This window comes from Eretmochelys imbricata, chromosome 16, assembly GCF_965152235.1.
Source record: "Eretmochelys imbricata isolate rEreImb1 chromosome 16, rEreImb1.hap1, whole genome shotgun sequence".
Lineage (NCBI taxonomy): Eukaryota > Metazoa > Chordata > Testudines > Cheloniidae > Eretmochelys > Eretmochelys imbricata.
Window position 1 is genome coordinate 22,382,201 of NC_135587.1, and position 14,421 is coordinate 22,396,621.

The 14,421-nt window shown below is 41.9% G+C and overlaps 1 protein-coding gene across 2 annotated transcripts in view; it reads right to left on the reverse strand.

The window, feature by feature from the left end:
* Window positions 1-3,950: 3,950 nt before the first annotated feature.
* TRAF1 (TNF receptor associated factor 1) overlaps window positions 3,951-14,421 on the reverse strand; it is a 57,056-nt gene continuing 46,585 nt past the window's right edge. For both annotated transcript variants that reach the window (XM_077835613.1, XM_077835612.1), the window contains 6 exons: window positions 14,267-14,338; window positions 12,998-13,063; window positions 11,763-12,209; window positions 11,056-11,233; window positions 9,625-9,773; window positions 3,951-8,315 (listed from right to left, as the gene is read on the reverse strand). In XM_077835613.1, coding sequence (XP_077691739.1) covers window positions 8,097-8,315; window positions 9,625-9,773; window positions 11,056-11,233; window positions 11,763-12,209; window positions 12,998-13,063; window positions 14,267-14,338 — 1,131 coding nt within the window. In that variant the 3' untranslated portion in view covers window positions 3,951-8,096. The remainder of the gene's footprint in view (window positions 8,316-9,624; window positions 9,774-11,055; window positions 11,234-11,762; window positions 12,210-12,997; window positions 13,064-14,266; window positions 14,339-14,421) is intronic.

The following is a 14,421-nucleotide window of genomic DNA, read 5'->3' on the forward strand; positions in this document are numbered from 1 at the left end:
TCTGGCAAGATTTGTTCTGAAAAAAAGTTATCACAGTCCATTAGAAAAGAAAAAATAAAAGAAATAATAAAATCATTGAGCTATTGCAACATAGTCACACCCCCCCACACACCTCTTTGAAACATAAAAAGCCATTCCCATGCCATATTCATTTGTTTTGCTACAAAAAAGAAAAAATGTTCCTTTGGCACTTTCTAGTGTAACTATGCAGAAGCTGTATGTTGTTGAGTTTGCTCTATACATCTTCCTGTCCCCAAATCATTCTATTTCTGTAATATGTCCACCTAGCCTTTAAATGTCTACACTGTTCCTTCATGCCTTACAAAGATCTCTATCCAAAAAGTGAAATACTGAAAGATAACCACTTATACAAAGGAGTAAATTAGAAGCTGGTGAACTGCATGCATGTGAGAACAGTAACTCTTAGCATTTTTATAGTACTGACATAGTATTTTTAACCATCAAAGAGCTGTACAACTATGTTAATGCTGTCTGGTAGGTTTTATCACCAGACGGAGAAACAGAGACAGAAAGACTAACTGCTTTCTCAAGGCCAAAGGGCTGGAGAGCATCAGAACTAGGATTAGAACTCAGGAGTGCCCGTCCTGTGCTCATAGCAGTAGGTAAAGGTTAGGCTCCTGGAGTCTTCAAACGAACTATGAAACCAGCTCGTGAGAGGTCTAAACAAATGTTGCTAAGATACATTGTGGTTCAGCTGCGATTTCACTGCTATTTTTTTCCTTAGTGGATTGGGTATTTTGTGCTTCTTTGATGGAACAGAGCGCTCACAGTCAGACTCCAAAGTTCCACACGACACATGATTGACAGGTCTTGACAACCATGATCTGCCTTGCCTTAAATCTATAGAAGCCAAAGAAAGAATGGACGGTTATTCCAATGATTCAGTCAAAAGTTCGACAATGTTTGCTCTATGTTGATTTCCTTATAATGTCAAGCTATCACTCAGCGATGTAACAGCGCTGCAGTTTCAGGGCTTGACAGTGGCAAATCCCCCATCAGTTTCCACCTTCCCTCCACCTGATTTCACAAATATTTACTCCACATGGAGATTTCTCACCTCACCACTGGGGTCAGTTCTTCAGCTGGTCTCCATCAGTGTTGCTTCACTGAAGTCCAACGGAGTTGTTACAATTTATACCCGAGGTGGGCCTGACCCACAACATAATGAATGCTTGTTTACTATACTCTGGCAAAAGTTACTCGGAGGACCTGCATAGTCCCACAAGCATGGGACAATATTGGTCTCGTTGCTTGCGATTTTTAAATTCAGGATGCACCGGAAGCATGCTGTAGAGGTCACGCTTCTACAGGCCAATATTTGCCAACCACTAGAAGCCACAGTGCTTCTAATCAGTGCTGAGAAGTTAAACAATAAATTCATGCTGACTATGCAGTCTGATAGCTTTTCCTATGTGTTAAGTCCAAGAGCACACCCCAATTTGAAAACTGTAACTAGAAGTCAAATTACTACTAAAATGCTTCAACAACTAACTTTTAAAATTGTTTTTAACAGATAAAAACTGAAAAATACTTTGGACATTAATTTAAACCCCCAAAATATACCTCTGGAAAATTAGCCAAAATAAACATTGAGTTTATTGAGAGAAAAACAAACATCAAAACTTAGAAGCCTTATATAGCCTATTTATGAATTGCTTAGCTGTGACAATTTATGACATATTAAAAGTTAATCAGCACTTTATGAATGAACCTGGCATGAACTTCATTTAGTTAGAAGAAACTGGAGTCTTTTAATGTTCTCTCAGGTTTTTCATGGGCTCTTCTAGGAACAGATATTACTGTGCATCTCACTCCCATCTCCCATGCTGCAGCGATGAATTATATTGTTTAAGCCACTACAATCAGAAGTGAAAGTATTTATTTGATTCCTTGGGCCAGGCTATCCTGCTCCTGTGGTGTGAAGCTGTGGAAATATTCATGTGGGGTTTTGGGGGAAAACAGGTCAAGATGTATCAGCTGACCAGCAGCTGTCCAGAATGCCAGACATGTTCTCCCCCAGCTGAAGTAAGGCAGGGTTAGGTCTGGGCATGAGTGGAAAGTTGCACGTCACATGAGACAGGCCCCCTTCCATCTTGATCTCCACCCTTCTAAGTGGGGAGTAGCGGCTGATGCTCCCTTGGGGACTCGCCCCCTGACCTCTCCCTACAAAAGCATGCAGAGAGCCAAGGCTGAGTGTCGCACATATGGGCTCCCACGCCCTTGCCCACGTCCACTCTGTGGGACCTCCACACCCACAGAGGGGAGGGGTCATGGTGGGAGGCTGCCGGATTTGCCTCTACAAGCAGGTTCCTTTGTCTATTCTCATTTATACACTGAAACCTTTGGGGTTGCTTTGGTGTGACAGGGCAGAATCTGGCCCATAGGAGTCCCAGCATACCACCTCCCACCCTCTGGAGTCTTTTTTCAGCTAGGTTTGGATGGCCCCGCTCTTGCAATTTGCTCTGTTTCTGTTTGATTTAATCTCCAATCTAAAGTAATTCGAGACTCCTGCCATTAATGGGACACTCACTGTTTATGTGATTTGGAAAATCGCTATAATTTTTAATAATAAAATCATAGGAGGCAAAGGCACAGAAATTCCAAGAAGTCGTTCATTCTTTACCCTTTAGAGTCTATTCTGTCACATGCACACGCACATGTCACTTTGCTCTTTCTTTTTATGCTGACAGCTGTACAGGGGAAATTTTTAAAAAGCGAAGTTTAAAAAAAAAAAGCATAAGGCAGCAGCAAATCCTTCCTGAGAAATAGCTGCCAACTGTACGTAAAAGCAGCAAGAGCAGCTAATTAAAAAGCCCTGGTGCAGAAGTAGATCCCTAATCAGGGAGGGCGAAGAAAGGCTTACACAGGTATGGAGCAACTTCAACTCCCATGGCAACCAAGCAGAGCTCTGCCATTATCTTACTCTGCAGTAATTCTTGTAGGATCAATTGCTTTCCCCTCCCCCTCTGCTCCCACCACCTTTTCAGTCTGCAGCAGTAGCAAGGAGGTTCTTAACATATCCTGGCAAAGCCAAAGCCTGCAGTATTCCTCCAGGCAGAACTCACACTGGACCAGCTTCTCCTCTCAGTTCCACCAGAGCAACCATATTGATGTAGGTGGGGTTACACTGATTCACAGGAGAATGCAGCACTTCTTGGGTGGGGAGAGGTGTTTGCCTGAGTAATGGTTTGTGGGCCGCCCGCTCCCCTATGTGCCCGTGGCCTTCAATCTGAACAGGAGGCATACAGGAGGGGAGACACCCATCCCTGCAGCATGCTTTCCCCTCCTCCTCAATTGACGCCCCCCTCCGGGGTGCTGGCTCCTTGGAGTCGGAGGGGGCATTGCATCTAGCTAGGTTCCTCTGGGTTATTCCCTTCCCACCAAACCTGCCCGGGGAACATGTAGAAGTCCGTACACAGTCAGTCCTGACTGAAGCTGGTTCCCCTCCCACTGCTGAGTAAAAGAGAGACAGATGCACCATATGACCCTTTGTAGCTTTCCTAGAATTGTATTAGCTTAGAAAGACACAAAACATTTATATTTAAACTTATCCAATATTGCAGCAAATAAAAATGTTACATGTTGGACAACACCCTCCTGCACCACCAGAGAGGAAAAGATGGCCTGTCATTAAGGTACTGGAATGGGACTCTGGAGATCTTTTGGGTTTCAGTTCTCAACTCTGCCACTGATTTCCTGTGTGACTTTGGACAAGTCACTTCATCTTTTTGGGCCTCAATTCCCACACTGTAAAAGGAGGATAACAACACTTCCTTTCTCCCAGTGACTGTGTGTCTGGTTCATTTAGATTTTAAGCTCTTCAGGACACAGACGATCTGTTCATATGTATCTGTGCAGTGCCGAGCATAACAGGAGCCTTACTTTGGTTGAGGCCAGTGGGTCCTACTAACATATAAATATGGGCGCTCAGCTGTGTCTGTAAATAAACTGCTATAATAATAGCTGTCATTCAGTTACCCCCATTTTTTAAATCAACCCACACATTTTTTTAGATTAAATTAGCTTTATTCGGGACATAAATAAACAGCATGAAAATATGGATGGCTGATGTAAAAACTCCACTTTCTAAAATTACACAGATAGTTAAAAGAGTATTTTTTTCCCCACATACTACTTCACAGTGGTCATATGAACTGACATTCCAGGAAAAATACTTTTCTGCCCCTAAAAAAACATTTTGAACATACTTGCAAAATATTAAGCCTAAAAAAGAGAGAGCGAGAGAACACCCAACTCCTTCATAAGCAAGCTTATTCAGTTATTTGTCTGTAGTTTTTGGAAATTTGATATTTCATTACAACTAATTATTGAAAAGGGCACTGTCAAGATAAAAACAAGGGATTTGAAAAATCCAACCCTGGGTCAGCAAAAACACTTTAGATTATTAAGAGCAAAAGGACTTTTCACCATTTCTGCTGCATGTCTAACTACGATTTGCATTTCACTCAGCTTGCACAATAAAAGCAGACAAACAGTTTCATCTGTTTCTCGTGAATCAGGGACAGCACTGGGATATTTGGGCATCCAGCACTGCTCAGGAAAATATTTTTGCATGAAAAAAGCTTTCATTGATTAAAATGAATAAAACAATTTAATGAAACCATTTCACTCTCTTGGGCCCTGATCCTGGAAGCTGATCTAATTCAGGATTGGGGGTTATATTATGAACTCTGTGCCCTTCTCCTGCCCAAATTCACGTTAGGGTGCTGACAGTATCTCTTTAAATATTTTGTTTTGCATCTGAATTATCTGATAACCATTTTCTGCAAGGAGTGAATTTTAAAATCCATTTCTATAAAAAGCAAATGGCTCAGATTTTCCTCACAATATTAACACAAGTTGTTTTTAATTACAACTCAGAACTATTTTTTCCTGCTACCCTTCTATCACATTCCTAAGCACTACTAAAAATTCAGCACTTATAGGCAGTATTTTAAAGTCCACATTTTAAAATAATCATGTCAGGCAGAGTCAGCCCTTATAAATCACATGTAAAACAGTGCTGCTGATTTACTGTGAATGAAGCAGGCTATTCCACAGTGGCTCCAGAACGTCTTTCATTGTATACTTCACGTCTTGAAGCCCTTTAGTCTGCTGAATACAGATTTCTCTGTGGAACTGATTCACTTGATTAACTGATAAATGCATGACAACTTCCAAGCATCCCAAGCGCAGAGGTGCTACTTACCATGTGTAACTTGTTACAGAGAAGTGGAGGTTGCAAAGAGATTCCATAGGAATACTCACTGGAGCTTTTAAAAGGCTATAGTCTGATGTGCTTTGGCAGTTTGCTTTCTATACTCTATTCAAAGATCTATTGTCCTCTTAATAAACATTTATAACTCCTGTCAGTGTTAAAGGCAATTATGACCCTACATCTAGGAGTGCATTTAATAGAATTATTTAATTGTCAGGCTGGAAGGGACCTCAAGGAGTCATCTAGTTGAACCCCCAGGACTGAGGCAGGACTAAGTATAGCTAGACCATCCCTGACAGAAGTTTGTCTCCCATAGTCTTAAATACCTCCAAGAATGGGAATTCTACATCCTCCCCAGTAACCTATTCCAGTGCTTAACTATCCTTCATCCTCCTTCACTTCACTAGTACTGTAAATAATGCAGTGTCTATTAAGGCTTATTACATTGCTCTTTAGGATTGCTTTAGTGGAAATTTGACTTGCAGAGTTCAAAGGCCCTGTAGAAATCAGCAATAGAAAAGATCCATTAGTTTAACTATTGTCCAGTGTCCTGCTTGTGCCAAATTGTTCACTTGAAGATATTGGTAAATGCTAGTTTCCAATGTCCCAAGCAATGGGGCTTTGATATGCTTCTCTTTCTGCGTTGCGGCACAAGTCCTGTCATTCTTTGAAGATTTCAGATTCAATGGCAGATCTTTGGAATTACACTTCAGTATTCCAAAATTTTCCTTCACAATCCCTGTCCTTCGGACTTTCCATGAAAGAGGGTTAAATGACATTGGAAAGATTTTCCCAGATTTTCTGACCTATACAGCGAAAGTTAATTCCCACAGCCCTGCAGGAGTGCACTGCAGTACCAAGCAGAGACTCCTCTGGTGTGGCACCAGGAGGATTGTTTGCAGTATTTGGGCTTTCAAACAATTTGACTGGGACAAGAGTTACCACTGCAATCTTGTGAGTTACAGCATCAATCCAAAAATAATTCATTGCTCTGCAACCTATTGGAGAATTGCAATCTCTCTCCTTCTCTTCCTCATCTTATATGGAAGTGTATTTTCTGTTTTCCCTGGCCAATTGCTACCATGTAGTCATTCCTCTTTCTTCGTTGATGTTTTGTTCCATCACTCCATTCTTCTCAGTGTCTGTTTTTCAGTTTGCTCTCAGCAGGGAGTAACTGTAGCTGTGAGAGAGTCTGTGAACCCATGACAGGATTTAATCAGTGGTTAAAGTGTACTGGGTTCAAAATCCTCTCAGTGGTCCACTGGGGCTAAACTTAAACACATGAGTAACTTTACTCATATGAGAACTCCCATAGACGTCAAAGGGGCTATTCATGTGTAAAGTTACTCACGTGCATAAGAATTGGCATAAATCCCAAGTGCTTAGATACTATAGTGATCAGTGCTACAGAAAACCCTAAGATAAACAGGCTGCAATGGTTTTGGCTGAAAGTTCAGGAACTCATGCAACAAAAGCAAAAAGAACTTCACTGAATCCACCCAGAATAGCCTGTAAGAAGGGAGAGCAGGTGATGATGAGGCTATGAGGTCAGGGGACTAGGGATGGAGAAAGAATGGGGTAGAGACAAAGGGGGTGTTTGTAACTTTCTCTTTGGGATAAAGGGTTGTATTTGAACCCAATATACATATTATATAATAGCTGCCAGCCTTCCCAGCTTTACAATTTTTGTTATTCATTCCTTAGCTTTATTTAAAAAAAATAAATGCCACAAACTTTTCTAGTGAGCATTTCCACTGCAACATTTTAAAAATTACTGTGACCCAGAGGAAGGTCCCATCATCAGAGCACATTAAAAAATAAAGAAAAAAGATAAAATAAATAAATATTGTACAATAAAGTCACTTGCCCTGGAGTTTCAGAAAGTGATTGAGCACTTAAAAAACCCCACAGACGGAATTTATCTGCTGCTTGAACTAGTGGATGTGGGGTTCTTGATGCACGTAGGAATGTGTTGAGGGCCACAATGGGAACTCCCTCTTCTCACCTACTTTAGTCAAGCTCCTCCCTTTAGTAAGAGCAAAGGCATACTCACATGATGCAACGTAATGATTCATATGACACAGTAAAATCTGGCTGAATCCAACAATCACATGGCTAATGTGCAAGAATATTTATACAGTGTATAAAATAAACACCAAAATCATATCATAGAGTGTAAGGAATTCAAGTTATGAACATTCAGCCACAACCCACTGCTTTCAAAGTTACACACCGATGCGTATGTCTCTGTGTGTGACTGATTGGAGAATCTGAATCCCAATGCAATGATAGAATACAAATCTTTGGAGAGGGTACAGCATACTCATTTCTCTACAAAGGGTGCGGAGTTAAGACTCAGCCTTTACCCCTTCCTTTCCAGAAGTCTGGCAACCACAGGAGCACAAGAAAGGAGCAGGGGCTATGCTCCACCAGGAATCTGGCTAGCCCCGGACATGTGTGTATACATGTGGAGGGAAACGGGTGGGCAGGGGGAAGAAGAGGCTTACTCCTTCTACCATCCCCACACGTGCACCTGTGCTGGGACTGACTAGAATCTGTCCCTCAGTTTGGAACTTAAGAGTATCAACTGTTTTTTTTAAAACACTATTTTGATAATTTTCAACAACATACTCCAGGACATTTGTACTGGTGGCATGAGGCAATGTGCCTAAGATACTATGGAGAAAGTAAACACAATGGGTAGATCTGCAGCTGATGTAGATGACTTCAGTGGAGCTGCAGGATCTGACTCACTGGATTTTGTGTGGGCATGAAAATACACACAAGGATTCAAGCTGAGGGCTCTCCCTAGAGAGACTTTGCATGGGTATATTGGCAAGTACCCTCATTCCAGGGTTTATGAATTTGTTTCTATAATACACTTAAGGAAAAGTGTATCTTCTTTGACATAGGCATATTTGGGTGACTGTAATTTGCACAAAGGGAGGAACATGGGACAGCCACTTGCAACATTCATGTCGCTCACTGGCCTTTGAAATGAAGCAGAAGTCAGGTCTGGACGAAAAGCATCAATTACATGCTCTCTGTTGTTCTGGTCAAGCATCATAAATGTGACCTGAAAAATAATTGAGGGAAGAAAGGAACAATAATGATTTCTTGCATTTCAAAATAAACAAACAAAAATCAAAGACACAAAAACATTCGGACCTGTGCATTTTGACTAGTGCAAATGTGCTACAAAAAACAGCTGAATACTCTATCGAAAACTAAACGCAAACTAAAACCAATGTTTCCCAGCTGGCAAGGTCAGCTAATGAGAACAAGGGAGATTATAATGGTTCCCAGATCAAATGTCTAAAACTTTGCCACTTGTAAAATAAAACGAAGTCAAAAATTCTGTCTAGGTGGAGAATTACATGATGCAAAGACTTTCCCTCTCCCCCCTCTCCTGACAATGTAAACAATAACCCATGAGTTTTGTTAAGACTGCTAAAGTAACTCTATCATTGTGGTTTGGATTTGAACTAGACAGATCGACTTGCTGTGTGCAAACATGCAGGAGGGATGAACAAAGTAAACAGTCTAGAATTTCCCCTGCTCATTATTACTTTTATTAACTTACTGTCATTTAGCTTGAAATATAAAATATAAAAACACCTTTTAAAAGTTATATGAATTCTGACCTTTGATTTGTTATTCTCTTTGGTTGGCTGGTTGGCATTATGGCTATTTATATAACGGGCTTACAGAACTATTGCTACACCAGAGTCAATGTTAAAACAGGGATCAGAACCTCATTAAACCTTTTCTCTCTTTCCCTTATTATTGTTGCTGATCATCAAGCTACATGTGCAACTGGGTAAAATAAGACACAGAGCAGGTGCCCAAGATCACCCGAGGGAGTTTATGGCACAGATGGAAACAGAATGCAGATCTCCCGACTCCAGCTCCTGTGCTTTAGCCTCTTCCTGTACTATCTAGGTACATGGAGATATAGAAATGATAATGATAGGCTTTGGCTTAATCACAGACAAAGCTTTAGATACAACAAACCCAGAGTTTCGAGATATATGAGATTCTCGGTTCTTGCAAATGGAACAGAGCAGAAGCACAAAATCTCAATATCTTTGGGTACTATCCCAGCCTGTTTAAAGCTGAATTCTGCCCTTGGATTAGAGCATGGCTTGTAGTGATAGGAGAGGGGAATGAAGCCATGCTTCAGTTCCATTGAACTCAGTGGAAAGACTTTGCCTGACATCTGTGGGAGCTGGATTGAGCTTCTAATGTGCAATCAGGTGTGAAGACTGCTTTACCCTTACGTTCTATGCAGCAGAAAAAAAGCTGTGATACCCCACAGCAGAAAAACCAGTAAAGGGGAATTAAGTATCTCAGCATTATGAACAAGAGAAGTATGTTCTTTTTACCTTGTGTTTGAAAGGCCACGGAAGCAGAGCATCATACTCCCCTTTCATGACAACAAAGAAGAGAGAGACATGTGTTCCTTTCCCTGTTCCATCGCCATTCAGATAAGTCCTCAGACAGACTTTGTAGCCATACTTTGCAGTGTAGAAAGCTGAAAATTAGAACTTGTGGTTAGTCAGGCCAGAGCCTACCAACAGTTTCTGAAAAATTCTGTATTCCTAGGCTCTCACATATGCAAAAGGTTTAAAATGCAACAGGTGCTCTGAGACCAAGGTGATGAGCATGGCAGATTAAATAGAATACCCTGTGGATTTCCAGCTGCAAGCACTGAAGGTCCAGTGGGGGAAGCCCTTTGAATGACTCAGACGTTGGTGAAGCTGATCTGTAATTACCCACAAGCGCATGTTTTATCTAATCACTTCATTTCCTGGGGGGAAAATGATTGCAGTAGCCACTCAGGGCTTTCTCAGAGTGACATCAAATGACTTTACTTGGGATGAAGCAATGCAGATCCAGCAGATGTCACTGTAACCAGCAGCAGTCAGAGGGCAAATAAACTGAAACGAAAGGCCACGTACAACAAACAGTGCAGCGACACTGAACTTGTGGGCAATATCAGGCTGTACGGCATATGTTTCACAACCATTTCTTAGATACCTTATTTGAGGACATCAGATCCAGCACTGTCTATATTATTTTTACCCTTTTATTTTCTGAACTAAATACTTCTAGGCCAAGTTTTTCAGCTGGGCTAGAGTGTGCCTTCCCTTTTTACACGTCCAAATGGGGCCCACAAAATTCCATTGACATTTTTTTTGCCAGCACAAATATCGTCCTTTGTACCATTAGGTCACTGACTTGTGGCTGTAATTCAAGCTGTTTCCAGCTCCACTGCTATTATTTGTGCCCGCGATGGAAGAACAATTTTTTGCAGAAAAAAATAAATCCCATTTCTACATATGCACTACTACGGCTAACAGAAAAGAAAACATGAGTGCAGAAGCAGTTGTAGGTACACTAGTGAAGGTCAGCATACAGGCGTTTTAACATTCAGCTATGGTCAGACCAGTGACACTACGCTGAAGTAGCCTCTGAAGACTGGCTGGACATCCACACAGCCAGCCATGCTGCAAGTATCCCAGCATCAAACATGGCTGCTTGGGTTAGGCACTTGGCCCTGTATTTTGCCCTTTGGGCACCCTTCCCTTACAATCCTGAGGTAGAGAGGGTCAAACTATAACTACAGAGCAGAAGTTGCCTTGTATTATAAACAGACAGAACTAGTGTGTCCTTTTATAAATAGTGTCTTAGATCTGGGCACTATTTTAAAGAATCACTGGTCAAAAGAGCAGAGAAGAGCATCATTCTTGAGACAACAGCTGGGTTTTCAAGAGCTGGATTTTACTGGAGTGTGTATACTTGATGTTTTTTACCTGGGGAAAATAAGCTGACTACTCGTCCAGTCACAGAGTCGTGGTATTTTCTGCTGACATCTGTAATTTTCCATAAAAAGACTCCATCGTAGGACGCTTGTTCGAAAGACTGGAGACGCTTATGGAGTTTGCTCAGGCCTGCATCTTTCTGCGCCAGACATCGGTGCAGCTCTGCAATCTGGAAAAAATTATTCCTGTTCACACCCACTCTGTTCTCTCTAGAGGACTTTCTGCTGCAAAGGCAGTCCAATAATGCAAGGACTCTCACCCGTGCCTCACACTATGGAGAGTTGTGTGTGCACACGCGCACTTTTCTTTTTTTAAACCTCATGTACTAATTATTATAGAAGGCAAAAACACCTCGAGAGGTAACGTTTAAAATGCACAATGTTGGTTTAAGAGGATCGTGCTGTATCTGATTCAAGGTGCCTTGCTCTCTTATGACCTGAATCCAAGAAATGCTGAGCACCCCTAATTCTCCATACCTTTTAGGTGCCTAAACATGGGTTTAGAGGTCTACTTTAGAAACCAAGGTTTGAAAATGTTACCAAAGCTACAGAGGGAGTTTTGGAGATGGGATTAGAACTCAAGAGTTCCTCGCTCCCATTCCTGTGTTTGGACCATGCCTACCCACCCTCCATGATTCTTCTGTATATTTACTAACTACACAAACTGTACATAGACACATGGTCATAATAAATGTTTACCTTCAATTCCAGGCTTTGTATTACACCTTGATCAAGTCCACTCTTCCTCCGAAAGGCTGCGATCTCTAGGTTAGAGGTCTCCACCTCCTTGTTGAGCACCGCCACAATATTCTCAAACACATGCAACTTGTTTTCCAGCTCAGAAATCACTTTCTCCCTTACTAGCCGTTGCAGACTTGACTCTTCTTCACAAACAGATGAGCCAGGAAAACAGTCCACTTCCAGATCTCCACTGACTTCCAGGGCCCCTTGGATCTGGAGATCGGAGACTTTTCTTTCCAAACCCTTCACTTTAGACTCTGCTGTAGCTAAGTGTGGGATGATGCCATTTGCAGCTCCACCAGCAGGGCACAAACTGGCCTTCAGTTGCTTTATATGCTGCAGCAGCATCATTAAGTGGGTCCCCACTGCAGTCTTTTCATGCTCTTTTGTCTTCTCTTTGCTGCCCTATTGAGAGGAGAAGAAGCGATCATTGGACTAAAGTAACTGACTTAGGGACAAATCCTCATTTAGCCTTTATTCAGGCAACACTCCCATCAACTTCATGGGAGATAAACCTAAGTAAGGCCTTCAGGATACAGGTCTGACTCCATAGCACCAGACTTCAAAGAAGAGCAACAGGCTGCCTAGCTCCTGGGCGGTTGTGTGTGTATGATATGTACATATGCTACATTAACAAGAAAACAGTTGTTCAAAATTCCTGCACTTAACAAGGTGCCATGCAAATAAACAGCTAGATTCGCAAGTCGATCAATACTTAACACACGCACTGCACACAAAATATAGGAGCCATGTCTATTTACAAGGCAGTAAGAGCACACTAAAATCCAAAGCAGAATTTAGAAACCAGTTAATGCTGTGGGGGATACAGTTACCTTGCAGAGACTGTTTGACACGTGACAGAGTATCAAACCTGATATAGCTGTAGAATTACAATAATTACAGAACCGCCCCTTTTAATCTGAGTAGAAGATACTTTTTCTCCTGCAGTGTATCCCCTGCTGAATTTCACTCCTATGAACTGTGACAGTCAAAATCCAGTTCCATGCTCTTCCCTTCTTTTTTGCCAGAAGAGGTTAAGTTTTACCCCTTTACCAAAAAAACAAACAAAAAACCCAACCAAATGAAACCACCCTCGGTTTAGTGCCTGGGCTGGTTCACGCCAGCAGCTGGAGTGTAGCGACTGTACATTACTGGAGACCTTCCAGAATAGATGCAGGCAGCATTTTACTCACCCTAAACGAGCAGCCAATCTCAGAAAATCGGCAACCCTCTTTGCTGTTCAATGGCGTTGAATGGTTCTGTTAAAAACAGCCACAAAATAATAAGTACCAATGTCAAGGGTTTCATTATGTACTACAATCCACTAGGCCAGATCCTCAGTTGGTGTAAATCAGGGTAGTTCCATTGAAGTCTATGGAGCAACCTCACTGAGGGTCTGGCCTCACACTGTATAGCAAAACCAAAGGTAATTCATTTACATGCTGCCGGACAAATCACCAAGTCTTGAACTGATGACCAAGTGATTTTGTCATGCACTGCCATGTGTGAGGCCTAGGTTCCATCTCTAGTCACCAGTGTCCTGAAATTTGAGCAGGTGGGATTGAGACCACAGCCAAGGACATATCTAGCCCATGCTGACAGTAATTGTATTCTGTTGTGGATGCCTGTAACAATGGCCTGCACTGCAAGCTTCTTAAGTACTGTTGATTTTATATATCACTAAGAAGGGCCACTTTCTGCAGCACTCAAACCTGGGAAATCCACTAACACATGGGGCAAGAGGGATGATGGTGGATTACCCCCAACACAGCCTTGCATGCAACCAAGTGCCTATTCAAGCCCTACGTGCTGTACACACACTAAAAACAAAACAAGGATTAATATCCTTAATACAAATACAAAGACTCCCTCCCAAGTCTCAGTATAACATAGACCCAAAAATAATACAATGTAATAAAACCACAATCATCAGCAGGTGACAACTCCTCTATAACATCCCCCCCCCACACCATATTAAAGAAGCCAACCACAAAGAATAAGACCCCACGCCCAGTAACTCAAAATCCTTAACTTTGCTCTTCCCAGAGAAGCATGGAGAAGTGTGCTTTGCAACACACTCTAAAGGGTGACCCATTCTCTATCACACCAAGGGGTCTGAGATTAGAATCCAGCCCTCTCCCTCTGCACCCAAAGGCACATGTCTTTTAAAGAAGTTATTTAGTGTCATCTGTGTTGGAACAGCACTTGTATTGCTCACCAGATTTCCCCTGAATGTTGAAAAGGAAGTAAACACACAAACAAAACTTCCAAGGTTTTAGGAGAAATCCTAAATAAGGGGGTGGTGAGGGTGAATCAGCACAACTGATCTTCGGATGTGAAAAGCTCCCGGCTACTGTTGCCATACGGAGATGCCATGAAGTTGCTTGAGTCAGCCAGATGAAGAGCTGGCACTTCAAGGAACAGAACAAAAACAATACGTTGCCCTTTCACGTTTTACCTACCTTTTCCTTTGATGGTCCTTCTGTGTACATCCGTTTTTGTTCCTTCGATGAATTGCCTTCACATGTGTGCTTCTGTCATTAAAGTAAGACGACAAAGTGTTGCGTACAATGCTAAAATCATGATGCTTCCTTACCTAGGTCTCTATGAAATACAA